The following is a 27,163-nucleotide window of genomic DNA, read 5'->3' as shown; positions in this document are numbered from 1 at the left end:
AAAAATAAAAATAAATTCAACCAAAGAAATAAATAGTACATATGTATCTTTTAGAACATGTGAAAGCAAAATGTTAACTTAAAACAAACAACAAAAAAACTGCCCTAACTAGTAATTTCACATTTTTTAAATTCTTAACTTTTCCCTCATTTAGGTTTAGAGCAATTTTGACAAGTCAAAAATTGCTTTAAATTTTAAATCATAAATGTAAAATAGCCTGCAAAGGTCACACATCAGACCCTAATCAGGACAACACAGGAGGGAGTTGTCAAAGAGAAAGGCCAAGTCCGCATTACTGAAAACCTAGAACAACATGACCTCTTGACCTCCAGATCTGCAAGGAAGCAAAGAAAAGAAGCCTAACAGCTAAATTTGGGCCTAGCACAGTTAGCTATGCAGTACCTGCTTTTGTCCTGGCTGTAATACTGCTACCATTTAAAAATTTCTAGAACAGGCAGGAGTAGAAGCATCATCCCTCAAGCAGCCAATCTGGGCCAAAAGCAGAAAATCTAGTCACAAGAACACACATGTAACTCGTAAGCCCTAGCCCACATATATTTTGATTGCATGTGCTCATCAGGAGTCTTGGTTTTACCAAAGGAAAACCTGAATATTTCTGTACTTAAAACTCTTTCTGGGGCGCCTGGGTGGCTCAGTCTTTAAGTGTCCGCCTTCGGCTCAGGTCATGGTCCCAGGGTCCTGGGATTGAGCCCCGCATTGGGCTCCCTGCTCAGCGGGAAGCCTGCTTTTCTCCCTCTCCCTCTTCCCCTGCTTGTGTTCCCTCTCTCGCTGTGTCTCTGTCAAATAAATAAATAAAATCTTTAAAAAAAAAACTCTTTCTGAGAGGCAAGAGGCATAGTAGAAAGAGCCTAAATAAAAAAAAAAAAAAAAAAGGGCTCAGGGTCACTTGGCTGGCTCAGTCAGTAGAGCATGCAACTCTTGATCTCAGGGTTGTAAGTTCGAGCCCCACGTTGGGTGTAGAGATTACTTCAAAACAAAACAAAACAACACAAACAAAAACAGGATTCAAATGCCCTATCTTCCACTTTCTAGATAGTCAGACCCGGCATTTGTTTCCTCAGGTATTAAACAGAACTAAAACAAGGGCACCTGGGTGGTTCAGTCAGTTAAGCATCGGGCTCTTGGTTTAGACTAGGGTCATGATCTCAGGATCCTGGCATCAAGCTCAGCAGGGAGTCTGCTTGAGATTCTCCCTCTCCCCCTCTTTCTGCCCCACCTACCCCCCTTGCTAGCTCTCTTTCTCTCTCTCTAAAACAAATAAATCTTTAAAAACAAATGGAAATAACACCTACCTCTTCAGATTATCATAAGACTTAGAGATAATATACATAAAAATACCTTGCACATAACAGGTACTCAATTATATTAAGTATTTATGTAATAGAACAGAAACAGTTCTATAGACCTAACAGAACACAAACACAAAAAGGAACAGTTACAAAAATGATCAAAATTATCAGCTGTGCAAAAACAACTCTACAATTTTCAAGAAGAAATCAAGCAACTTTCTAGAGAAGAAGAAAGGAATAGGAGTCAGAGGTCCTGGGTCTTTGTTTTGCGACTAACTGGTTAAATGACCCTGGGCAAATAAACTTGAACCTCAATATCCTCTCTTATAAAATGAAAGGATTATTAGCCAAAACTATTCTGTGCTTTTTAGCAATGTCACACAAGACCGCAACAAACATGAATCTAGAACCTAGACCTAACTCAGCAGTACCTCAAAATAGTGTTTATAAATTGACTCAAAAAAGAAAGACTATGAAACATGTGGTTGGCAGAGGCAGTTCAGCTAAATGGGTAGAGCGAAGGTTTCACACTGACACTGAAAAAAGATGAATAAAATTAAAGATGATAAACTTGCTATTAACATAGAGAGTGAGGGATCTAAAACAGGTAGAGCATAATGAGAAAGACCAGTGAGGAGGCATGGTATAGATGCAAGGAACAGGAATCAAAGATGCCCTTGCTTGTGACTTTCAAAAATGATTTGGGGGGGGAATAAAATTTGAAGAGAAAATTTCATAAATCCAAACAGGAGGTGACCAAGATTTGAGTATGGTCACAGAGCAGAGAAAAATGGGGAGATACAACTCATTTTCAGAAAGTGACAAAACTGAGGAACCAAGTAACCCAATAAAAGATAGCAATAAAGTAATCCAATAAAAAGTAATTTAAAAAAAATGTATTAAAACTACAGACATGGGCACCTGGGTGGCTCAGTTGTTAAGCGTCTGCCTTCGGCTCGGGTCGTGATCCCAGGGTCCTGGGATCGAGTCCCACATTCCCTGCTTGGCGGGAAGCCTGCTTCTTCCTCTCCCACTCCCCCTGCTTGTTCCTGCTCTTGCTCTCGCTCTGTCAAATAAACGAATAAAATCTTTAAAAAAAAAACAAAACAAAACTACAGACATAAGGAAATATGGCCTGAATAACAAGAACATCTCTATGACCTAACAGTTATTAATATAATCAGAATTATGAAACCATTTCCTAAAACTCTGTTTTTCAAACTAAAGGTTTGAACAATTGTTTAATATAATGAAAAAGAAAATGTCAAGGTAATGTCACAGAATAGAGGTAAATTCTGCTTTATCTGAAAGTTCTATCTCAGTTTTCTGTGTATAAATATGTATGCTTGTGTTGGGATGAAACATAAAATGCATTTCTTTTTTTTTTTTTTTAAAAAGATTTTATTTATTTATTTGACAGAGAGACAGAAGAGCACAAGCAGAGGGAGTGGCAGAGAGAGAGGGAGAAGCAGGCTCTGCACTGAGCAGGGAACCCGATGCGGGACTCGATCCCAGGACCCTGAGATCATGACCTGAGCCGAAGGCAGACGCTCAACCATCTGAGCCACCCAGGCGCCCCATAAAATGCATTTCTTACTCTTTTTGCATTATGTTCAAAAAAGTTTCAAAACTTTGTATTACGGAAGTTTTCAAACATAAAGCAGGTAGTATAATAAGAAGTCCTCATATATCATTTAGCTTCAACAATTTCTGAATGTCATTTTTTTCCTGAATGTCATTTTTATTGAACAACCCTCTACTGAAAGGAGGCGAAAACTATAAAGTAGTATTAATATCAGAGGAAATCAAGGTTTCCTTAAAACTTTTACATTGCAATAAAAAAAAGAAAAAGTAACATTTAGATGAAACTTTGTATATTTTCCCCAAAGCCTTTCCAATTATAAAGGACAAGTTTAATACTTATATTCCTTTAGTATTCAATATGATCTCACAAATGTCAAGATGTAAGAGAATAAATTTCAGATTTTGTTTGCTCTGAAATGTTCACAAAATTTTCACAAAAGACTTTACACGTCAATTATTTTTGTCAGTTAATCACTATAAATTACATAGTAGGATTAAAACTCTAGTCTTGGGGAGCCTGGGTGGCTCAGTCGGTTAAGCGTCTGCGTTTCGCTCAGGTCATGATCCTGAGGTCCTAGGATCGCCGCATCTGGTTCCCTGCTCCGCAGGGAGACCGCTTCTCCCTCTGCCCCTCCTCCCACTGTTTCTCTCAATCTCTCTCTCTCAAATAAATAAATAAAATCTTTAAAAAAATAATAAAAAATAAAAAAAAAAGTAGTCTTAAAATTAAGACCAAGTCCTCTAGTTCCATTTCATCATTTAAATCTAAAAGTTCAAGAGAACTGACAATACTTAATAAATATTAGACTGACAGATACAAGCAATATGATAAAACATTAATATTTTCAAAAATAATTTCAAGCTCAGGGAGCCCAGGTGGCTCAGTCAGTTAAGTGACCGACTCATGATCTCAGCTGAGGTCTCAATCTCAGACTTATGAGTTCAAGCTCTGTGCTGGGTGCCGAGCCTACATTAAAAAACAAATAATAATAATAAAAAATAATATCATGAAGCCCTTAAATTAGTAAGCAGTAAGTGAATTTTTCTGACCCCATAGTCAGAAAACATTTTAAAAAATTAAGAAATACCAGGGCACTGGGTGGCTTAGTTGGCTGGGCCTCCAACTGTTGGTTTCCACCCAGGTCAAGGGTCTTGGAATCATGGGTCAAAGCCCCACCTCAGGTTCCGCCCTCCATGTGCTCTCTCTCTAATAAATGGATAAAATCTTTAAAATTTTTTTTAAATACCTACTTTTAAAAAAAGATCTATTTATTTGAGAGAGAGGGTGCAAGTGGGGAGATGGGCAGAAGGAGAGAATCTTCAAGTAGACTCCCCGCTGGGCACAGAGTCCGATGCACATCTCCAGGTCTCCAGGGTTCGATCCCACAACCCATGAGATCATGATCTGAGTCGAAACCAAGAGTCCAACGTTTAACAGACTAAGCCATCCAAGCACCCCTAAAAAATACCTACTTAAAAGCATACCAAAAGATCAGTTCACTTCTTATTTATGTACACTAACTCACCTCACCATCCCACTACTAATACTAATTAAAGAGAGTAATGGGTTTTGTAAATCAGACATAGCACAACCAATTTTTATATTCTGTTTATTTGCTAAACCAGTTTTTGTTTATTTTTTAAAAGATTTTTATTTACTTATTTGAAGAGCTTGCCCAAGCATGCAGGGCAGAGGGGCAGAAGAAGGAGAGAAGCAGACTCCCTGCTGAGCCCTGAGCCTGATCCCAGACAGGAAATCACTAACTGAGCCTACCAGGGGCCCAGCTCAACCAGTTTATTTTTTTTTTAATTACATGCAACAGCAAATCCTATTAACTTTATAACGCTATTTTATTTTGTTGTTGTTTTAAGTAGGTTCCACACCCAGCAAGGAGCCTAATGCAGGGCTAGAACTCAGGACCCCAGATCCAGACCTGAGCTCTGGATGCTTAACCAACTGAGCCACCCAGGTGCCCCTCATAATGCCATTTTAAAACATTTTTCCTATCCTAATCTAAGACCTTAAGGAACTTGAAGAGTTTCTGAATGTCATTTATTAAACCTTCTATTATGGAAATTTTAAAACATACAAAAAATACAGAAAATATTACAATAAACTCTCATATAGCCATCATCTAGCTTCAACAATTTTTTTTTAAAGATTTTACGTATTTATTTGAGAGACAGCATTTGTGCACAAGCGGGGCGGGGGAAGGGGCAGAGGGAGAAGACTCCCTGCTGAGCAGGCGGGAGGGTGGCTCGATCCCAGGACCCCGAGACCATGACCTGAGCTGAAGGCAGATGCTTAACCAACTGAGCCACCCAAGGGCCCCCAACAATCTTTTTTGAGTTTACTTTTTTTTTTTTTAAGTAATCTCTACACCCAAGGTAGGGCTTGAACTCATGACCCCGAGATCAATGAAGAGTCATATGCTCTTCCAACTGAGCCAGGCAGGTGCCCCTAGCTTCAACAACTTTTGAGTATCATTTTTTCCCGTCATTTTTATTTAACAACCTTTTTTATTTTTATTTTTTTTTTAAGATTTTATTTATTTGACAGAGAGAGAGAGAGAGAGTGAGAGCAGGAACACAAGCAGGGGGAGTGGGAGAGGGATAAGCAGGCTTCCTGCGGAGCAGGGAGCCGGGTGCAGGGCTCAACCCCAGAACCCTGGGATCATGACCTGAGCTGAAGGCAGATGCTTAACGACTGAGCCACCTAGGCGTCCCTAACAACCTTTTTTAAAACAATACTGAAAGGGGCGCCTGGGTGGCTCAGTCGTTAAGCGTCTGCCTTCGGCTCAGGTCCTGATCCCAGGGTCCTGGGATCGAGCCCCGCATCGGGCTCCCTGCTCCGCGGGAGGCCTGCTTCTCCCTCTCCCACTCCCCCTGCTTGTGTTCCCCCTCTCGCTGTATCTCTCTCTGTCAAATAAACAAAATCTTTAAAAAAAAAAAATAAATAAAAAAAATAAAACAATACTGAAAAATATTTACATTTAAGTACAACTCACAAACTGTCCATTAAAGTGTTCTGGCTAATGATTAATCACCTTGATGGGAAAAAATGTTTTTAGAAATATTTTTTCATATGATATAAATTAACATTACTGAAAAGTTATTACTCAATATTAATTCCAAAGCTCATTTAATCCTATTTTCTAATTAAAATAAACAGCAAAGCTGATAAAAATTTACCACAGAGGGGCACCAGGGTGGCTCAGTCGGTTAAGAGGCTGCCTTCGGCTCAGGTCGCGATCTCTGGATCCTGGGATAAGCCCGTGTCGGGCTTCCTGCTCAGCAGGGAGTCTGCTTCTCTCTCTCTCTCTCTCTCTCTCTCTCTCCCTCTGCCCCTCCCCACCGCTGGTTCTCTCTCTCTCTCAAATAAATAAATAAATAAAATTTAAAAAGAATTTTACCACAGAGTTTAGAAATATAAAAATTATTTTAAGACACTGAAAATGTATTGAAAAAAATTAAAACTGTCACCTGCTTCTGTAACATAAGACATATCCAAACTTTACATTTTGTAGGAAAATGGAGCGTTCAAAGTTACTTCTCCTGTGTACCAGGGATTTTCTGACTTTCATAGACATGTAGTTCCTTTGCACACAGGGTATCAACATAACTAGAACTGACCCGATGATTAAATTTCAGGTAGCAACTCAAGGAAAGTTCATAGACCATACTACTTGAATCTTACAGGTCCAATTGTTCCTCTCTTCTAAAGTCTACTGAATTCAGGCAAGCAGGTGAGAGCCATCCATTATACTTATATAAACATTATCTGAAATGCTAAAATATATGCAGATCCATACTACGTTTGAGTTAAAATTATGGCTATTAAAATGCTTACTCCTGCTTGTGACTCTCCTAAAGCCTCCATGAACAAACTCACTCCTCTTAAATTCCACTGTTACTTGAACCTCATATGGCATGCCTGGGCAAATTTGATGACTTGGATTTTGTTTTAGAAGCCAGGCTTACTGCCAAGTCCGCTATGTCTACTCCCCTGACCCACCAGGACAGCTTTAGACAACACCTCCCTTATTTATGTTACTGCTGTGAGCAGTCAAACTGCAGCTTACTATCAAATGAGGCTCAACCTACTCGGATTTCCTATCTCTTAAGAGAAATACGACTGACTTCACCTTATTATGGTTTCCTCAACCCCACCTCTTATTTAAAATAAAACATCACCATACTGAATCATCAACTACTCAATACTAATAAGGAAAGTAAAGGACGCATTAAACTTCAGTATAATATAAACTTCAGTATAACTTCATCATAAACGATCAGTAACACAACTGCTTATCTTCTCTTAGTAGGCTTCCATTTTATATATCAGTACTTTATTACATTCTCTAAAGAAAAACACTTTTCACATTTTCTTACCAAAAATGTCTTTATGATCACACTTCATTGAAAAAATAAAGAGCAAAACTCAAAAGCAGAGCTTGGGATATGCCCTCAATAAAAATACATACAATTATTGGCAAAGTTTACTCATTGTCACAGAAAGGCAAGTCATAACAATAAGCTGATTCTACCATTTACCTTAAATTAATACCTTAAATGCCCTTAAATGCTGAAGATACAGGCCTCACAAGACCCACAATTTCTTGGCCATGTACATAATACCCAAGTTTTAATTTTTATATCATGTAATATAACTACTACAGTATTACTTCTACTAAATTTAGAAAATATGCCAAAATGTCCCTTTTGTATTGGCAAATGGGAAAACCTAAGAAAATGCAGGTATAGCAGGTATAGCAATGCTCTTCCATTGATGAAATTTTAACACAACATATGACAGCTCCATCACAAAATTCTGCTAATACCCCCAGGAGCATCAACCCCTATCAGGAAGTATCAAAGAAACAGAATATTAGGGGCACCTGGGTGGCTCAGTCGTTAGGCATCTGCCTTCGGCTTAGGTCATGATCCCAGGGTCCTGGGATCGAGCCCCGCATTGGGCTCCCTGCTCTGCAGGAAGACTGCTTCTCCTTCTCCCACTCCCCCTGCTTGTGTTCCTTCTCTCGCTGTGTCTCTCTCTGTGTCGAATAAATAAATAAAATCTTTAAAAAAATAAAAAATAAAAAATGTAAAAAAGAAACAGAATATTAAATTATTCTTCCAAGTGAAATACTGAAATATCTGTCAGTGACTCAATCACCAGATACATATTCTCATTGCATTCAAAAAAGCTGACCTATGGTATGAAACTAAGGCTCAGCAGTAATCATCTCCTCCTAGACACTACCTAATGCGCTACACACAAACACACCATTAAATTTCTACAGGAAACCATAGAAGCAACTTCCCTTTTTTCATACTGATTTAAATATCCAATTATACTTAGTATGGTTAGCAAATCAACTTTCACACCATACTAACAGTTTAATTCCAGAAAGCAGAAAAACATAAAGGCAAGTGACCTTCAGTACTTCTATTTAGTAAAATATGAGAAATGAGGTTAACACTGAAAAGAATAACAGAAGAAGGCAGAGTAAAAATGTCTAAGACAAATATTACAACTTCTCTATGCAAGGTTTAAAATAACTGAATCTCCTCTCTGCCCCTACTCACCCTCAGTGTTTTATTTTATTTTATTTTTTTTAGATTTTACTTATTTATTCATGAGAGACGGAGAGAGAGACAGAGGCAGAGGGAGAAGCGGGCTCCCTGATGCGGGACTCGATCCTGGGACTCCAGGATCATGACCTGAGCCGAAGGCAGTCGCTTAACCAACTGAGCCACCCAGGCGCCCTCACCCTCAGTGTTTTGGTTTAGCATAGAGAGAAGGGTCTAGGAAACAAGAGGAAATAAAAAAATAACCTATCGCGCGTGCGTGTGTGTGTGTGTGTGTGTGTGTGTGTGTGTTAAGAAATGTTAACTAACAGCACTTAATGAGCACTACTGGACCAAAAACTGTGCTAAGAGCTTTAAATACGTTATCTCATTTGACATAGATAAAACAAAAACTTTGAGTAAAAATTATCAATAGAAACTGAAAAGTGAGAAAATTATCTGAGACAGTTAAATTATAAAAAACACATGAATCAGGGCGCCTGGGTGGCTCAGATGGTTAAGCGTCTGCCTTTGGCTCAGGTCATGATCCCGGGGTCCTGGGATGGAGTCCTGCGTCAGGGTCTGTGCTCAGTGAGGAGCCTGCTTCTCCCTCTGCCTCTCTCTCTTTCTCTCTCTCTGTCTCTCATGAATAAATAAATAAAATCTTAAAAAAAAACAAAACATGAATCAGAGTTTCAAGCACTACACAAAGAACACTACAAATTAAAGACTTTGATGATCATCTAGGAAAAGTTCCTCAGATTTACACAGGAAAAAGTTGTGTATTAAAGTGATAGCCAACAAAATTACACATCTTATCCTAAAGCAAATTTCTTACAAAAATACATATTGTATCTAAGATATTTCTCCCCTCTTAAAAAGCAGCAGTAGAAAAGATATTATGCAGTCAGTATATGGCACACACTCCTTCCAGTGACTCTCATTCAGGACTAGAAAGTCAATATTTAATAATGGACCAGCCCTGAGAGTCAAACTTTGAATTTGAAAAGATTATTATAACATCAAACTAAATTAGAGATACACAATCAGTACCCTCAAATAAAGCACCAGAAGCTGCCCTTTATAATGGCAAATAATGTTAGTGAAAGGCATTAAACACTTACCAACTTAAAATTTTCTATTTACTACTGAAGTATATCTTCATTTTAAAGCAAGGTATTAAGAAAATTTAAACAAAATAGTTTGATTCATTTTTAACTGAAAAAAATCAAAACTAGCCTCATTGCTAAGGACTCCAGGGTCTTAAATTTTCTTTAATGGAAAAAATCTCAAAACACCTCCCAAAGCAATAATCTTAAAAACTCAGTCATAAATGTATTCGACATTATCAAGTATCAAAACATCTAATTTGTACTTTAACAAGCTTTCTCTTAGAACATTCACTAAATTCAGCCCCTGTTTATCCTCAGTTCCCATCCATTATCCCTTCCTCCAAATATTTTTCAAAAATCTTCTGTATGGAAATTTACAGGTGATACAAATACTCTCAAACCCTCAAAGAGATGGAAAACCTTCAGCCCCAAATTCCTAGATCTGCTGTCTTAGGGGACTGACCACTAAAAGCCAAAGAATTGAAACAAGCCTCATCAACTTCCTCTACCACAAAAAAAGTGAGTCCAAAACTTAAGCGGTATTGGGCGCCTGGGTGGCTCAGTTGGTTAAGCGACTGCCTTCGGCTCAGGTCATGATCCTGGAGTCCCTGGATCGAGTCCCGCATCGGGCTCCCTGCTCAGCAAGGAGCCTGCTTCTCCCTCTGACCCTCCCCCCTCTCATGTGCTCTCTCTCTCTCTCATTCTCTCTGTCTCAAATAAATAAATAAAAAATCTTTAAAAAAAAAAAACTTAAGCGGTATTTATTTATTAATTCAACAAATACTGGGTGCCCACTTATGTTAAAGGCACTATGCTAGGCATCGATCATACAACTATGAACAAAATATAGACATCATCCCTGCCTTCATGAAACCTTCGATCCAGTAAGGAAGAAAATCCATAAACATGTAAACACACTGATATAACCCCATACTGGTCTTAATTCTGCCAAGCAATTTTATTCTCATGGCTCACTCTACTGCCTATTGCCATCCTAAAAGCATGTCAGTTAATCTACTTGTTCCTTCAAACTACACACGCATAGAGGCGCCAGGGTGGCTCAGTTGGTTAAGCGACAGCCTTTGGCTCAGGTCTTGATCCCAGGAAACAAGAGGAAATAAAAAAGAACCAAGTCCCCTGCTGGGCTCCCTGCTCATCGGGGAGCCTACTTCTCCTCTCCCTCTGCCTCTCACCCTGCTTGTGCATGCATTCTTGCTCTCTCTCTGTCAAGTAAATAAATAAAATATTCAAACTACACACTCATAATTATACTTATTAAAATGAAAACTAATTTTGTGAACAAATAATTTTGAATATATAACACATCCTTCTCAGAATTTTTAAATTAGCTGCTAAATGTTCATAGCAGCACTATTCACAATAACCAAAGGCAGTTAACAGCCCAAGTGTCCATCACTGGAGGAAAGGATAAACTGGGGTATATATACAATAGAATATTATTCAGCCATAAAGACGAATGAAGTAACGATGCATTCTACAACATGGATGAACCATGAAATACTATGCTAAGTGAAAGAAGCCAAACACCTTTATATGATTCCATTTACACAAAATATCCAGAATTGCTAAATCCATTCAAACAAATCACAGATTAGGGACTGGGCAGCCAGGGAGTGGGAGGAAACAAGGGAGAATGAGGAACAACTACTTAAATAGGTTTGGGGCTTCCTTCTGGAGTGATGAAAATGTTTTGGAACTAGATAAAGGAGGTTGCACAACACTGTCAATGAACTAAATGCCACTGAATTGCTCACTTTAAAATGGGTATGTCATGTGTATTTCACCTTAACTGGGGACCAAAAAAAAAAAAAACAAAAAACAACCCTTTAAAAATACAGCTATCCCAATATTTTAAAGTGGACTTTTTATCAAATAAAACTGCTCAAGTTTAAATTTGGGAATTTCATTTATAAGTCAAGTTTCAAACTTTAACTCCTTCTAGACTCATTTCAGTATCAAAAATGGTTTTTGGGGTTTTATGGCAAAATCATTTCTTAAAAAGCTGTTTTCATAGCTCTTAAATGTTATCCATTTTTTTGGATGTACATACAATTCCTACTTACATAAGGACACTCCTTCATTGATCATGAATTTGGTATATAACATGCTCTAATCAAGTCTGTGCTCAAGAAAAGTCTGCGGATATCACCAACTGTTTATCTTCTTTGTAATAAAAATACTCATTAAAAAGGTCTGTTTTTATTAAATCCCAATAATCTAAACACACAATTCATTGCTACTCTCTCCACAAATGCCACTTTTCCTGTTTGTACCTATGTTGTAACACATACCACCATGCAGTCAGCCTGGGGGCATAATTATTTGGGTTATGTGTCCCCCTCCCATTTCCCAAGCTCCCTGAGGGGCCTCAGGCCTTTTTTGCATCCAACACACTACAAAGTACCTAACAGTATCTTCAACCTAATAGGTGCTCAAACAATGCCTGTGGAATTGAAATAAACTCAGGCAACAAATAACTATTGTAAATTACTATGCTGAAAAAGACAACATATAAACACTAAAAGGGCTGATAAGACAAATACTGTCCAAAAAATCCTTTAGCTTTCACGTTCAGATATGTTTTTCAGTGCAATGGAACATCAACATGATCATGAAGTAATTCATCTAATACCCAGAAAGAATAAATAGGAATTAGTCTTATCCATCTCTCTTTTGAAGTTCGCCTGCATATGCAATAGGGAAACTGAACTTAATGAACCACAGTATTCCAAACCAGGTCACAGGAGAGCTCTTAGTCCCCAGCCATCCTGTTTCTATTTCCTGATTGGTCTGACCTCCAACCATTATGGTGCCCAATCTTCCTAATTCACGACCTCCTCTAAAACATCTTCTGCGGTGAGCTTTTAATTAAAATAAAGACTGAGTTCCAGAACTTTCTAGAATTATGAACAAGGCACCCCACTTTTTTTAATCTTCCGAAACATTTTGCTCAAGAAAAGAAATCCAGTTTGCAAAAAGTCCCGTTATAGTTAACACTTCGAATTAAACGTGGGCCATAAACTTGCACAAGTGTTAACCCAATGGCATTACTCTCCTAACAAAGTAGATTTAAACAGACATGTGCACGAATTTTTGAGAACTCCTACATCTCAAGCATGTGCACCTTTCAAATAAAAAATGTTAAAAACCTGGGATAGATGAAAAGCCAAGTGCGCTTACACTTCACAGGGACAGCTTTTTCTCCGCACCACGCTGGCAAAGCAGCGACAACCAGACGCCACTTGGGCAACGGCCCCGACCCTCGGCCTCCAAACCGCAGGCGTCCACTAGCCACGAGCGTCCCGGAGTCGAGTTCCCCACTAGTTCGCTTCCAGCCAAGCCCGCGGCCACTTACACGTCGCTGCGACCCACACGCCTCTTCAGCAATTTAAATCCGCTCTTCACTCACCGCACGCACAAACACACACACACGGTGTTACTAATCCCGGGACAACCAAGGGACCAGGGAAGGGACGAGCTCGTGCGAACCAGGAGAGAAGGGGACGCTCCCCGGTCCCGCCCGGCCCGGCACCCACCTGCAGGCCGCGAGCCCGAGGGCGGCGGCGCCGGCGCCCCGTCCTCGCCAAAGACGAGTTTGAAGTCGAGCTCGTCGTGGGCGCCACAGTTTGCAGTAGTCATCGGCGTGGCCCAGGGTGCTGCGGCTCCTCCGGTGGCGGCGGCGGCGACGGAGGCGGCGGCGGCGGCAGCTCCTCAGCGCCGCTTCATGCCGGGCCGCGCGGGCCAGGAGGTCGCGGCTCCGCGGCAAAGTTTCCGGGCGGGGACCGTGACACCGAGCGTTCCGTTCCAAACTCGAGAGCTGGCCGCGCGCCGAGTCGCACCAGGAGCCGCCGCCACAGCCTGTCGCTACTGCCTAAGCCGCCACAGCCGCCTTAGCCGATATTCCCCGCCCCCCAACACCCGCCGCCGGCGCGCTGCCGCGCAGTGTAGCACGCCTAACCCCGCCCCCTACTGCGCGCCCATCCGACCGTGCTGCCCATCGCCCACTGGCGCCCCTGCTCGCCCAATGGCTCCGCCCCCCTCGCCGGCCTACCGCGTGATTCCCTCTCGGGGAGGAGGAAGTCACGTGCACACAGAGTTGGATGGCCCCACTAGCTCTTGGGAGTTGTAGTTTGGCCGCTATTCTCTCCTTAACTTCTAAACCAGGGCCCTCTTAATTGGATTGACTGCAATCCAATCCACCCGCCAATCGAAGATCCCTTTCCTTATTGGGCAGAGCTCACGTTGAGTGGGGTTATGGGTTTGGAGACGGGCGGCTGAAATGTTGCTCTAATGGCTGGGTTTGGGGACGGTGTCAGTGCCGGAGAGGGTTACGTGAACGCCACTCACACGCTCATCCCGCCACCCCAACCCTAATGGCGGAGTCTAGGGAAGGCAGGGCCGGGCCGAGCCTCCAGCTAAGGTGGGGCGGAGCCGGAGGAGACCGGCGCAGCCTGAGGAGTCCCGAGTCTCAGCTCAACAATGCAGACCCAGCCCTTCGGGGCGGGGCCCGCGCCGGGTGGCTGCGCCTTTGTCTGTCCCTAGGAGCTGGCAGCTGCTCTCTGGAGGACAGCCGGCGCATTCGAGGCCTCGGCAAAGCCCCACCAGCAAGGTCGGTCCATTGCTGGAAGTCGAAGCCGATTGAACCAGAAGACCCGTCGTGAACTTGCACCACTCATGGGCTCGATGACCTTAGCATCCCGGTGCACATCCGTGAAAGCGGGAGGACCCGCTACCCAAACTGAGTGGTTGTTAATGGAGAGGAAGTGACACTGTGTCTGAAGAACTGTTTTTCGCTCTCGGTCCCTCCCTAGAGCGCCTCTCTTCCCTTGAGACCCAGGACGCCTCCTCCTGGGCCTGGGGTGGCGGCCGTGCCAGGGGACGCTGAGCCTGGCTTGTTTACTTAGGGCTCCTTCAAGACGCAGGGTGGACCAGGAGCTGGGAAAAGTAGCACTGACCTACTTCCCTAGCTCCAGGCCCCACAGGGCATAGTATCTCTAGAAGCAAGTTGCTGTAGGAACTCAGGGCACTAGGTCTCAGAGGCTTGGGTGCAGGTGCAAGGGCCCAGGCACTCACCCACAAAAAGGCGAAGAGGACAAAATGGAATGCTTTGTAGAAAGGTCTCAATATATGGACTGATACCTGAGCTACCAGGGAGCCCTAAGGAAGGCCTAAGTAGGCTTTGGGTCAGGAGGACAGGTAATGTCCAGAGTAGATGAGATGTTCATCTTGGATTGGTACATCCCTGAGGTCAGAAAATTTTTCCTGCTCAATGCTCTGTACACATACCTGAGCTGGACCTAGAGAAGCAGAGATAAATTAGTCGCCCTTCAGGGGTTGGGGAGAGGAGGCCAGCAAGTCTATAATCACTGTGCAAAGAGATTAGGGATGTGCCAGGATCTCCAGAAAGTTTCATAATCCCCCAGGGTTGCAGGGCCTCCACAGGGCTAAGTAGGAATTGGAAAGATGGCTGAGAGGTGAGGAAGATGATTCCAGGCAGAGGACAGGTTTCCAAAAACTTAGAAATCAGAAAGCACAGGCAGTGAGCAGAAGCCAAAGGTAAGGCCAGATGAATGGGAAGAGTGCTATAGGCCACTGCAAAGTATCTAGACTTTATCCTGAGGGCAGTAGGGAGCCATAGAAGGATTTAGAGCAAGGAACTTACATGTTCAGAATTCTGGGGGAGGGGGAGGTTAGGGACAGAAGAAAATAACAGGGGTCAAAGAGAGGGAGTAAACAGCATTGTGTGGGTGAAATATCCTCCTAATGAGCAATTTCAGGATGTGCTGTCATCCCCCTGCCTAGACCTCCCCCCAACATACTTCCCTAGGTTATCATCTGGATTGAGAAAACGGACCTTTATCTATCCCCTCTGTCCTCCAAACCAGGGGCTCAACTAGCCAAGGCCAGGGGGGAATGCAAGAGGGGAGAGCTGGACCTGTCAGTCCCATCACTGGGAAGAGACCACACACAGAAGCTAGAGAGGCCTTGAAAAATTCACCCATTCACCAAATGCATCCATCTGTGCATCCGTGATCAATCCATCTGTGTTTCCCCACCACTGTGCAGCTGGAGAACACTTAGACAGGGTTACATCTTAGGAAGGTTTCTGGTCTGGAGGAAACTGAGAACTCTAACCTGGACTGATAAGGGCTAGAGCCACGGTGGGCACTGACTGCAGAAAGAGTGTCGCTGCCCTTGGTCAGAAGGGCAGCAATGGCTAAGAGCTCTGCAGGCTGGGACTATCCTGTCCCACTCACACACACCGATACATTTTCTCTCCACCCCTTTTCCTCAGCCAGGATCTCCCCTCTCAGCTCTTCCTTGGGCCAGCTAGAAAGCTCTTGTAGATGGCAGGAGGTCATCTGACCTGCCTCCAGCCTTCCGAGAGCCCTGTGAAACCAGGAGGCCAGGGGACTACTGCAGTAGATAGGACTACAGACTCATGGACAAGGACTATGTGGGTCCCTGTATACCCTTTCTCACTCCTGTGTGAATGCGAGCCAGGCCTGAGATTTAGGGAAATTACCATTACCTTCATCAGCTGCCATAGGTCTGGTCCTGAGCCCCCGATGTTGAAAGCTCTCCTGTGGCCTCTGAGCCATGGGATAGTACAGCTTAGCTTAGCCCAGCCCAGCCCCTTTTGTTCCACAGTAGGGGAAACAGAAGCCTTGGAGGAAAGTCAGGGTTTAGAAAAGTTCTTTCTTTCCATGCCACATATCCCATTCAACAAGCTTGTCTGATTCTTCTTTTATTCCTGCTTCCCTCACCCACACCAAGGCTGGCCGTGGCGGACACAAGAACTGCCCTTGAGTAGCTCCCAATCTGGGCAGAGGCAATACCCGCCAACTCCAATTGAAGAAAGTTGATTGCTGAGGTCAGCACAGGGTGCTGAGAAGACAGGGTCAGCACTTTGTCCTCAGATACTAGGCTGAGGAATTTGGACTTGATCCAGAGGGCAGTGGAGAGCCACAGAAGAGTTCTGAGCAGGACTGACACCCGGAAGGAACTAAGTGTGCAGGGCTAAGAGATTCCCCACTCATCTCTGCACGAAGTCCAGTCTTCTTGCCTCGGCCTTCGGAAGATGTGCCCCACCCCCTCCAGCTTTACTCATCCCTCCCTCTCATGCTCAAAACCACGTATCCCCAAAATGTGATGAGCTAAGAGGAAGTCCTCAGTCTAGGTGGCTGGAATAGATGAATACATGTTGTGGACACTAGCCCACAGAGGGCTTTGGGCATCTAAGTGGCCACCTAAGTGGGCATGGTGAGAACAATGAGTGGAGCTTTCAGACCTGACTGGGCCCTCCCAGCTGGTCCCAGACTTGGGCAGGTCATTCTGAGACCAGCACAGGCATCACTGAAGTATGCTAATGTGAGACTGTTTGAGAGCCAACATATCCTAGGATCTTTGCCAGATATCCTCAGTTATGGAACACACATGAACCCCTCTCCACCTGCTCCCCTGTGAATGGCCCTCTCCCCAGTGCTTTTCCTGGGCCCTCTAAGTTCCCATACTCCACCTCTGTTTGTTTTTTTTTCCAGCCTCTGTCTTAACAGCTGACCTCCACCCCTGCCTCTCCTTCCCCATAGCCCAGAAATAAACCTAACCCCACCAGAGAAGGGGCTTCCCCAGGCAAAGTACACTGGTGGGAGAAGAGGCCTGAGGGTACAGCCCAATCCCATAGAAGTGGATCTTTAGACCTGGTATTTGGTCACCACAGGGTCCTTCCACAAGCTCTGACTAGCTCAGGATGCCCAGGGGTCCACGGGGGCCTCTCTGTCTGCCCTGTTCCAGTTGGGATATGAGGAAAGACAAAGGGGGCATTTTAACTGAGACAGGTTTTTTGTGAGAAAAATCAGACAGAAATTGTGCCTAAAGCTTGATACTGAGACTGGACCAAGCCTCAGCTGTCTCCTGGGTGGGGTCCCTTCTCTTAGAGCACTAGTCTAGGAAGCTAGGGCAGCCCCAGCATGGAGTGACCCCATTAGCCACACAGTGCCCTATCACAGGCCTATTTATCCTTCAGCCAACCTCCTGCAAGCAGAGAGCAGCTGATCTCCCTCTCAGAGGAGGGCCCTCAGGCCCAAAGAGCACTAGAAGTGACTTGCCCAAGGTCAGACCGCAATGGGCCCTGGGAGGCGGCTGGTAGTGCATACAGAAGAACAAGTGTGCAGGGAGGGGCGACTCCTGGACTGAGACAGGCCTCACCTGCCTGATCTTTCACTCTGGCCACCAGGGCCAGGGGCTGCTGGCTGGCTTAGGGTCCTGACCCCAGGGACTTGAGAGAAACATGGCCTTGGCCTGGAGGGGAACGCCCCTCCCCATAGAACTTGGAAAAGGGGAGGAGAAGTAGTGTGTTTACAGTGGAGGAAGCGGGGGTGGTGCAGGGCAGGGACCTTTGGTCAGAACGCCCCTCCCAGTAAGAGGGGGAGGCCCCATGAGATGTGGTAGCCGTTTGTTTGCTTCTCACTGCCAAGAGGAAATTAAAGAGAATCTGCCACTTCCTTCCGGCCCAAGTGGGATAGTGGGGGCTGGTGGCAGGCAGTGGCGTGGGTGGGCACTTGTAAGGGCCCCAAACTGCTGGCATCAGCAACATGTGTCCTCAGTGTCCCCTGTCTGGAGCAGAGACCTCATCAGGTCTGGGCTCCAGCCAGCTGGGGATCAAACCCAGGACCCCCCCACACTCACCTGAGCTGGTCCCTTCCCGGACCACCAATACCCTAATTGTTCCCCAGATTCTACGGCACCTCTCACCATGAAAGTTAATTGATGGGTAGTACCTCAGGTTTGCCATCAGTAGAATGGGCTTCTTGGGCCTTCCTGGCTCAGCCCAAGTCCTATGAGCATTAAAGATGATACCCCGCCCCCCATTTCCAACCAGACCCATAAGGATGGGCAGGGGATATGCTTTAGGGAGCTGCAGCTCTGCACAGAGGGTGGGAATAAAAGAATTATGCCAAGCCACGAGTCTGTGTGTGAAGATGCCCAAGGCTAAAGCAGCCAGCCGTGGGTAAGGGTAGGGGGATCTTTATTGCACTGTACCAATGTCAGGTTGAGGAGGTGCCACCTGAGAAGCTCCTGTTTTCAAAGAAAATACTGAGGTCACTGGGAATTTGGCCTTGCTACTCAGACCCACCAAAAGAGATGTGCACCCTAGGCACCCTTTAGCCTGTGCTCCAGGCTGATGGCCCAGGTCAGGACCTCTTAACTCCTGCCAGGAACAGTCAGAGAACTGTCCAGTGGCACCTGGTTCATACTCTGCACCCAAAGACATCTTACGGCCAGGCTCCTGAAGCAGGTGACCAAGGTAGGGACAATGGTCACCAGCCTTCCAGAGGGCTCTCTTCACCACTTCCCAAGGCCACAAAGAGCTTCTTGCACAACTCCCCAGGCACTGCTTGCTCCTGATTTCTCGGACCCCCAGGGTCTTGGTCAGTGGCCTCCCGCTTGCGTTTGTGCCATGAGGGGCTCTCCTCGCCCAGCCGACCCTCAGGGAGGCCCCGGCTCCGCAGACAGACGATGGCCGCAGCCTGCTCCGCCAATTTCTTAGACTTGTCCCTGGGCAGACGAGGCATGGGACAATAAGGCAGGTAGGTAGGCAGGCTGGTTGCAGGACGAGAGGCTGAAAAGGCCTGACTCTATACACCCTTGGCAAAGACTCTGACAAAACTGAGGAAGGGGGTGATCGCTGGGGGATGCCGCTGCCCAGGTGCACCATCCTCCCCAAACCCTCCTTGGCCAAGGCTGGGTGCAGGCCCCTCATCCCACGCCCCAAGCCCACTGATGAAGAAACTCACCACAAGGTGGACTGGTACTTTTGCTCAGCAACAGTCACAACAGAGCAGAAGAGGCGATCCAGGGGGCGCTGAACCTGGTGCAAAGAAAGGAAAGGAAACAGGGATGGCTGCATGGGGGCAAGAGGAATGAACCCTGGGGCTCACCTACCAGGATCACGTGGAAGACAGAAAAAGGGAAGTACTTCCCACCTAAGTTAAATGAAGGCTACCTGTGTCACATGCTCCTCCCCAGCAGAAGTGCCTGGTACATCTGCCAAGGAAGAAAGGCAGATACATAAACAGGCAATGACATTCTAGTGTGTCAGGAGTTCAATCGTGTCCCTAAGCAAAGGGCCATCAGAGTCCTTAGCTGCGCGTGACCAAGGATCCTGCTCCTACTGACATCTGGATGGGCCAGGTCACCCAACATGAGGAGGAATTCACCAGATGGCAACGGGGTGAGAGGGGGCAAGGATGGGGCAGAGAAGGTACGCTTGGCAGAGCGACCACGTGATATGGCTGGACAGAGCTGAGTGGATGAGAGAGGAAGCAGAAAGGCATGAGGGGAGCCTTGTGCTCTGTGCTGAGGTGCTAGGGCTTGATCCCATAGGCACTGGGAAGAGGATGAGGACTTGAGCAGGGAGGCAGAGGTCAGATTTGTTCTGGAAAAGTCACTTTGGGAGAGGGGAACACAAGTCCTAGAAGTAGATCAGAGGTCAGAAGGCCAGTCCAGAAGAGACAGAGCAGCCTAAATAAGGCATGGCCATGGGGACCAAAGGAGGTGAAGAAAGACTGTCTTAAAGTTTCCACCAAGGGGCCTCAAGTCTAGGGCCCAATTCTGAGCCCCATTGGCTGAGGCCTGGTCCAAAAACATGTCTAACTTTTAGGTTAAGTAAGCCAGCTGGTCCTTTCCAGAGAAGTCTCCCTAATCTAAGCAACACCACCGGCAGAGACTGGCCCAAGCAGCCCGTTAAGTAGGTCTCAAGTCCAGTTTTATGAAAGTGGCCAGAATTAGACAACAGGCCCACTCTCACAGGAAAGGTGCTATCATATTGGTCCAGCCGCCAGCAACCACTGCATGGTCATGGAGGGCAAAGCCAGGCTCCAGTCAAGCAGTCTGGAATTCAGGGTACAAGCTATGGGTGTGTTGGGGGTGATGGCACCAGCCATGGGGAGGCACTGTAGAGCTGGATGCAGGGCAGGCCACAGCCGGGAACTCACCGTGTCATACACGGGCTGTGCCAACTTCTCCTTCCGGCACCACTCCAGCAGGCACATCTTGGGGGTGATCTGGGGTGAGTATGCTCTCCTGGGGCAAGGAGAGGAAGGAGTCAGGGCTCGCCCACCATCACCACCAGGCTGCTGCCTTAGGATTCCTGTACTTATTCCCCTGAGCTCCCATTTCTGTCCCACCAGTGGTGTGGAGCCTGGATTCTACCTAAAGGGAAGATGGGCTTCAGCATGCTTGGGGAATTGGGATACGAAGTGAACTTCCAGCACTCTGAACTCTAGCCTGGAAAACAGCTTTCAACAGCCAAAAATTAAAGTCCAGGGGCACCTGGGTGGCTCAGTCGGTTAAGTGTTTGACTCTTGATCTCAGCTCAGGTCTTGATCTCAGGGTAGTGAGTTCAAGCTCCCTGCTGGGCTCCATGCTCAACATGGAGCCTATGTTAAAAAAAAAAAAAAAAGAAGAAGGTCCAGTTTGCCTCTCAAGACAAGACAGAAGTGAGTGGGTGGGGAGTGGGAATACAGGTGGCCATGCAATGGTCTGGGATCTAGCTCAGTACCCATCCTTATTAGGTCCCCTGAGTTGTGGGACAAGGTGGATCAAGGAAAAGGTGAAGCCTGGTCACCCCAGGACATCACCCACACCCCTGACAGTGCTGCCTTGGCCTTCAGTGACTGTCTTCCCTAAAGTGCCTCCTTTGGGATGCTGAAAAATGAGAACAAGGATCCAAACCAAGAAGACTTGTGGTCCCTGAACTTGGCATTAACCATGTATAGCAAGTAGCAGCTGAGGGCACGGGTGCCCTGGCCAAGCTGAGGCCAACCTGGAGACCTACCGGTCAAACTTGACAGCCATCTTAATGACACCAGAGGGGTCTTCAGCTGGCTCCCCCACAGCCTCTGGGGTCCGGGCCAAGAGCTCAGCCCGCCGGGTATTTAGCTCCCGTGTCATCTCCTCATAGAAGGCACCAAGACCAAAGGCCTCACTACGGAAGGACAAGCAGAGCGAGCCCTTTAGTGGACCCAGCATGCAGGAAACTACTGTAAGAGCCCAGGGCCTCACCACTGAGAAATGACCCCTCCTCTCCCCGCCCCCCACGCGCGCACACACACACACACACACACAACCACCACTGAGACCTACCCCTGGGATCAGCCTGGACTGGCAGAGAGTGAATGTGAGACTCTGAGGCTGGACAGTGGAGGGCAGGCTGGGCTGGGTGGAAAAGGCTGTAAAGGTCACCTCTACCACCTGACCCCAGCCCCTCTTCCAAAGAAGAAAACACAGGCAAGTGTCCCCAGCCAGCAGTGAACGAACTGACCTACACTGAACAAGCGCCTGGGTTATACACAGCCCCATCCTCATGTGGGCCCAAGGGAGGAAGAGACAGAGGCCACGACCACTAAGTGGTTCCCCACTTCCTGACCCAGCCACAGGCAGTTAGGCCTAGCCTAAACTGAGATACCACCCATAATTACAGAGTTATACTCTTTCTCTTAAACTCACAAGACACCTGAGTCAAGCTGGTTAAGCTATGTGGGGTAAGGACAGAACCAACACCACAAGCCCAGGGTTGGGAAGAGAGTTCTGGCAACTCTTTTCCCTTCTAGGAAGCATCTTGACGGCTAAAGGATATTTGTTTGGATGGGTGCCTGGGCACAAGTGTGGTTTAGGAAAGTTTCTTTGAGGAGGGAGGAAACACACAGCGAGGAGGAAAGAACATTCAGGCAGAAGACCCAGTAGGAGCATAGACGTGGAGCTGGGGAAATAGACAAATAGACAGGGGGCCACAGGAACAGGTACTAGGCCAGGTTGCGAGGAGCTATATCAAATGTAGAGGACCAAGCCTCCCAGACTGCAGAGTGATGCGTTGTGGGCACAGGCTCAGGCTAGGGGCTGGATTCTACAACCTCAACTCTCCTGACCATTGGGTCCTGATGGCCTGGTGTGTAACAGATCTGTTACTGGGAAAGCCCCTTCCTCCCCAAGAATTCCCAAGCCCAGCCCCCACATTCTTCCATCCTACTGGCACTCTATTTCCCCAGATTCTGCTGCGAGATCAGTCCAGGGATGGAAAGTTCCAAAGCTTTGTTAAGTATCCAATTCTGTGAGGTGAAACTGTACCACCACCCCACTCCTGTACATCCACCTCCAGAAGCTGCATCCCTGGTCCCTGACAGTCAGTTTAGGGCTCATAGTCAAGTCTGGCAACATCTGCAAGGAATGATGGACAGCCATTTCCCCTCTCACCAAATTTCCTGGGAAGACTGGGCTGCATGGAGCAACCTTCCCTGGGGCGACTCCAGCTGTTCTCGTAGCATCTGGCACAAGCAGTACTTGGTGTTGGTGTAGTGGTTCTCATACTGTACGGCCTGAGGGAAGAACCGGCATGAGCCCACTTGCTGCCCAGGCAGGCCTGAGCTTTGCCCTGATGGCAGAGAAAGGGGCTCCAAGAGGGCATCAGAGGTGCACTGCAGCTGGGGCAATGTGAGCCCATAAGGAAAGCCACCTCCATCCTAGCCATCTACTCCTCCAATGAGTGGTACAAAGCTCGAGAGTCATAGCCCAGACCCAGGGTGAGGAGCACACTCGACCAGACAGCCTGAAGGACGTCCAGCTGTGTAGGGAGCCCTTCCTGCTTCAGCCACCACAGGCTGCCACAGAGGACCTGCTGCCCTTCCAGGGCAGGGATGGGGGGCAAGTCAAATTCCGCTGTGGCAGGAGCAACACCAGGACAGGGGTGAGATTCTTCTATTTCTATACACGGTGGGTACCTTCCTTGCCCACATCTTAAATAACCTGTCTCCAATAGCCACCTGCATGGAAAAGCACAGCATCATGTACCAATCATGTTCACATGCTACTTGTCCCTTCATTGAGCTTCACAAGCCTCACAAGCGTGACAAACACAGGCGCAGGGAGGCAAGCTGACTGCACAGGGAGATACCCTTAGAAGCCTGCCTGGCTAGGGCAGACAGAAAAGCACTGGGTGAGAAGGGCCCCAGGCCTCGCCCTCTACACTCTTCTAATATCTCCACCTGGCCCTGTGTCTTCAGTGCCTGGGAAGGTGCCATGACACGCTGAGGACAAAGCAGAGATACGCTGGTGAGCCCCAGCTAGTGACAAGACTTTGATTCGCTTGTCTGGGACAGAAGGCACCTGGCTGTACCAGAAGCAGCCCTGCCTATGCTTGAAAGCCACGACCATCCTCCAGGACAACAACTCTGGAGGAGCTGCCAAGGGACAGACCGAGTAGGAATGATGACATCACCTTTTACCCAGTGAGCAGTGCTGAGCGTATCTTCTCTGCTCATGCCAGCCAGCTGCAAGAGCTAGACAGGTGGCCTGGGCTAAGGCAAGCCCCCCTTGTCTCTGGCTGACCCAGGGTACCGGAGACCCTGGTAGTCAGCAACCTGCCCAACAGGACACCTGGAACCCAGGGGATGAGGGCTGTAGCATCAAGCAGGGAGGCTCCAGGACAGAAACTGCCCATCTCTAGACAGAAGTCTCAGGGCCTCCTACCATCCCCAGCTTGCACAGTCCTGGGGATACCCACATGCCTCGGGGGCCACGGCTGCCACAGGCATGGCCATGGCCTGAAGAGGGTATGGGCAGTCTGAAGATCTGAGAAGCTCCTGACCCTCCCAGGAGGGTGTGAGCCCCAGGATTCAAGAGGATGAGGGCTGGACTCTCTGCTCAGGCCCAACACACTGAAGAATTAGAAGTCCACTGACTCTCTCTGCCTGCAGACATTTACAGCTAATAGAGTCTCACAGAATTCTAGGATTGTGCCAAAGGGACAGGGCAGGTGAACTGGTCCAAAAGTTCCTTTAGAGGGAAATGCCTCTCGCACTACCATCAAGCTCTCAGTGAGAGGAAGAGGCTGGTCCCTAAGGAGAGGGTTAAAGTTAGGCTGGTCCCTAAGTCAGAGGTTAAAGGATTCCGGGAATTAGCAAGAAAAGAGTTTTAGAAGTGATTCTGACTTATGACCAAAAAGAAGTCTCTACAGAGATAATCTGTCCTCAACAACAGTTACAACGGCCCCTCCTGGCTGTCAGGCGCCAGCCCTTTGGCATGGGTATCTTCAGTGACACAGACCCCACTGTCATTGTGCATGCATGTATGTGGGGGGATGGGGGGATGAGAGAGAAAGAGAAAGATATCACATGTTTGGGCAGCATCCAGAATCCAGGGGTCCTTACTACGACCCCCACTTCTGGGAAGCTTTCAAACGAGGTGACGGTAGGGGCATGCCTCCCCAGCACACTCTCTTCACACCGCAGTCAGGGAGACCCAATGCTACATTACAAGAACTAAAAAGAAAAGGAGAGGAGCAACAGGGCTGCTGGTGCCTGGGGGCTCACCCAAGGTACTTTTTGCAGGAATATGGCAGACAGTGAGAAATGTGAAAAGGTACATAGACGTACATATCGGATGTACTTCTGCATGACCTCCTCCAGGGGTCGCAGACCCTCCTTGAGAAAGATGGATGGGTTCCACATGGCAGCTCGGGCCACCATCACCGAAGAGGCTGCTGTGGCTTGTCGAAAGTCCTCTATGTCCAAATATTTTTGGATGTGGTCGTGAGATCCTCCACTGAAAGGCAACAGGGGAGTGAGAGGTGTCCCCATCCTTATACCAGCATTTTCAGAAAAAGGCAACTCCCAGAACTGCTACTCATTAACCGTGTGGCTTTGGCCAAATCCTTCATCTATGAGCACTTCAGGAAACTGGAGGTCATAACGCACACCCCACTTTGGGGTCAAGAACACCAAGTGAAATGACGCAGTGAAACAGCCTGAACCAGGCCTGGCCTGTAACAGGTCTCCCAGAGATTTTACCTTCCTTCCTCCTCATCCTAAAGCCAGCCCAAATCTGAAGACATGGGTCTGTAAGTGGATGTTGGGATCACAGGAAAACCCCCAGCCTGGGGCACCGATATACCTACTAATGGCTGGGTCAAAAACCACAGACGCAGTGGTGATTATGAGAGGAAGGAAGGAGGCCCAGTTTGGTTGCAATTTCCCTTCCTGCCACCCTGAAGCCCCAGGGGCCCCCGTGGAAACCGCTCTGTTTGTATCTGTTCCATTAGGAGTCAGGTGACAGCCTCAATCCTGAGACAGTGTTGTATGTATTGTGGGGAAGACCCTCAGGTGGTGGCAGCAGCATCAGGATCCAGGCTCTTGAGTAGTCCTACCCTCTCCAAGCCACTCCTACAACTCCTTGGCCTAGCGACAACCAGGCCTGGCTAACACCCCCAACCTTAGCTCCCTTCTTCCTTCCCACAGTCAGGCATGCCTATTGTCAGGGCTTCGGGACTTCGGAACTTCTCTGTTCCCCTCCTGCCCTCGGGCTCTGTGCCATCCCCCGGTGCAAGGCTATGCTGGACTCCCGACTGGCCCACACAGCCAGCTCCCCAATGACAACTGAACACTGTCTTACTACTAAGCCTCTGGGCTGGTCACTGGTACCTCACAACTACCTGTCTCAGCTCCTGGTTCTGTAGCTGCCCAGAATGCTTTGAACTGTGACCTGCCTTATGCCCCCTAAGCCATATCTCTGTATGCTCTGGCTTGGGACTACTCACCCTACACCCTGCACACCTAACTCTGGGTGTGACATGACTTTCCCCTGGGCCTGCTTCAGCGGCCGCCTTCTCACTCTCCCTGTCCCCTTAACACTCTTTACCTCAACCCATCCATCAGAATGCCCTGCCTGCTGCATACCTACATCAGCCACTCACCAGAGGCCAGGGGACATGACAGGTACTTTTCAGCCTCATGCCCAACCTCATGTTTTTCTCCCACCTTTTTTTCCTTTTCCCTTAGATCATTTTTTAATGTTATCTGAGTCCATTTTTTGTATGTCAACTCAAATCCCTCAGAGTGAGGTGGAGCATAAAACAGTAAATGATGAAGAAGAGAGGCTTACTTGGCTATGACAGGGATGGAAAGGGTTTCAGCAATGGCTTTGATGGCTTCACAGCTCACAGGGTGCTGAGGTCGTTCCTCCCGCTTCCTTGGAAATAAAGAAAAAAGATGGGGCCAAGGGCTGAGGCCGTGTCACAGTTTGAACAGGTTTACCTTAGCCAAACCCTACCGTCCTCCCTGCTGAACCTCAGGAAGGTCACACGGCCACGAAGGACAGGGTTCTGGGCCACAGAGGATGTCTCTCCATGACCTCTGTTGTAAGGGGCAGGAGCAGCATAAGCCCCTGCTGGGAAGGCAAGTCCATCTCTTGCAGGCCTGCGGGTGAGGCATGGCAGAAGAGGGCTGGTATGGGTGGCCTGGCTCCCAAGGTCACACTGCCTCTCCCTAGCTTTCCCTCACCTCTGCCAGAGATGAGGACAGTGCTTTAAGAATGCTGCCCCTACTGTCCCAGTCCTGCCCTCCCTACGAGACTGGGAACAGCTGCTGCCCTCAGACTGGCCACTCCCACACAGCTGCCTATGTGGAGGACAAGTTGGGCAGCTGATCCTCGGGAGAGGCACCTGGCACAGGGCAGATCCCACAGCCAGGACAGGCCACAGATCATGGCTGTCACAACGAGCCCCGGGGAGGC

The 27,163-nt window shown here is 47.2% G+C and overlaps 2 protein-coding genes across 4 annotated transcripts in view; both read right to left on the bottom strand.

Moving 5' to 3' along the window:
- Positions 1-13,504, bottom strand: part of NFATC3 (nuclear factor of activated T cells 3) — a 120,363-nt gene extending 106,859 nt beyond the window's left edge. For all 3 annotated transcript variants that reach the window (XM_021705741.1, XM_021705742.1, XR_006541445.1), the window contains exon 1: positions 13,135-13,504. In XM_021705741.1, the coding sequence (XP_021561416.1) occupies positions 13,135-13,237 (103 nt within the window). In that variant the 5' untranslated portion in view covers positions 13,238-13,504. The remainder of the gene's footprint in view (positions 1-13,134) is intronic.
- Positions 13,505-18,564: 5,060 nt separating this feature from the next.
- DUS2 (dihydrouridine synthase 2) overlaps positions 18,565-27,163 on the bottom strand; it is a 50,589-nt gene continuing 41,990 nt past the window's right edge. The window contains exons 10-16 of the mRNA XM_044922157.1: positions 26,534-26,620; positions 25,030-25,198; positions 22,853-22,974; positions 21,438-21,587; positions 20,596-20,683; positions 19,396-19,469; positions 18,565-19,156 (exon numbers count right to left, since the gene is read on the bottom strand). Of these exons, the coding sequence (XP_044778092.1) occupies positions 18,919-19,156; positions 19,396-19,469; positions 20,596-20,683; positions 21,438-21,587; positions 22,853-22,974; positions 25,030-25,198; positions 26,534-26,620 (928 nt within the window). The 3' untranslated portion in view covers positions 18,565-18,918. The remainder of the gene's footprint in view (positions 19,157-19,395; positions 19,470-20,595; positions 20,684-21,437; positions 21,588-22,852; positions 22,975-25,029; positions 25,199-26,533; positions 26,621-27,163) is intronic.

This window comes from Neomonachus schauinslandi, chromosome 16 (assembly GCF_002201575.2).
Source record: "Neomonachus schauinslandi chromosome 16, ASM220157v2, whole genome shotgun sequence".
NCBI lineage: Eukaryota > Metazoa > Chordata > Mammalia > Carnivora > Phocidae > Neomonachus > Neomonachus schauinslandi.
This window is presented reverse-complemented; position numbering and strand designations above follow the sequence as displayed.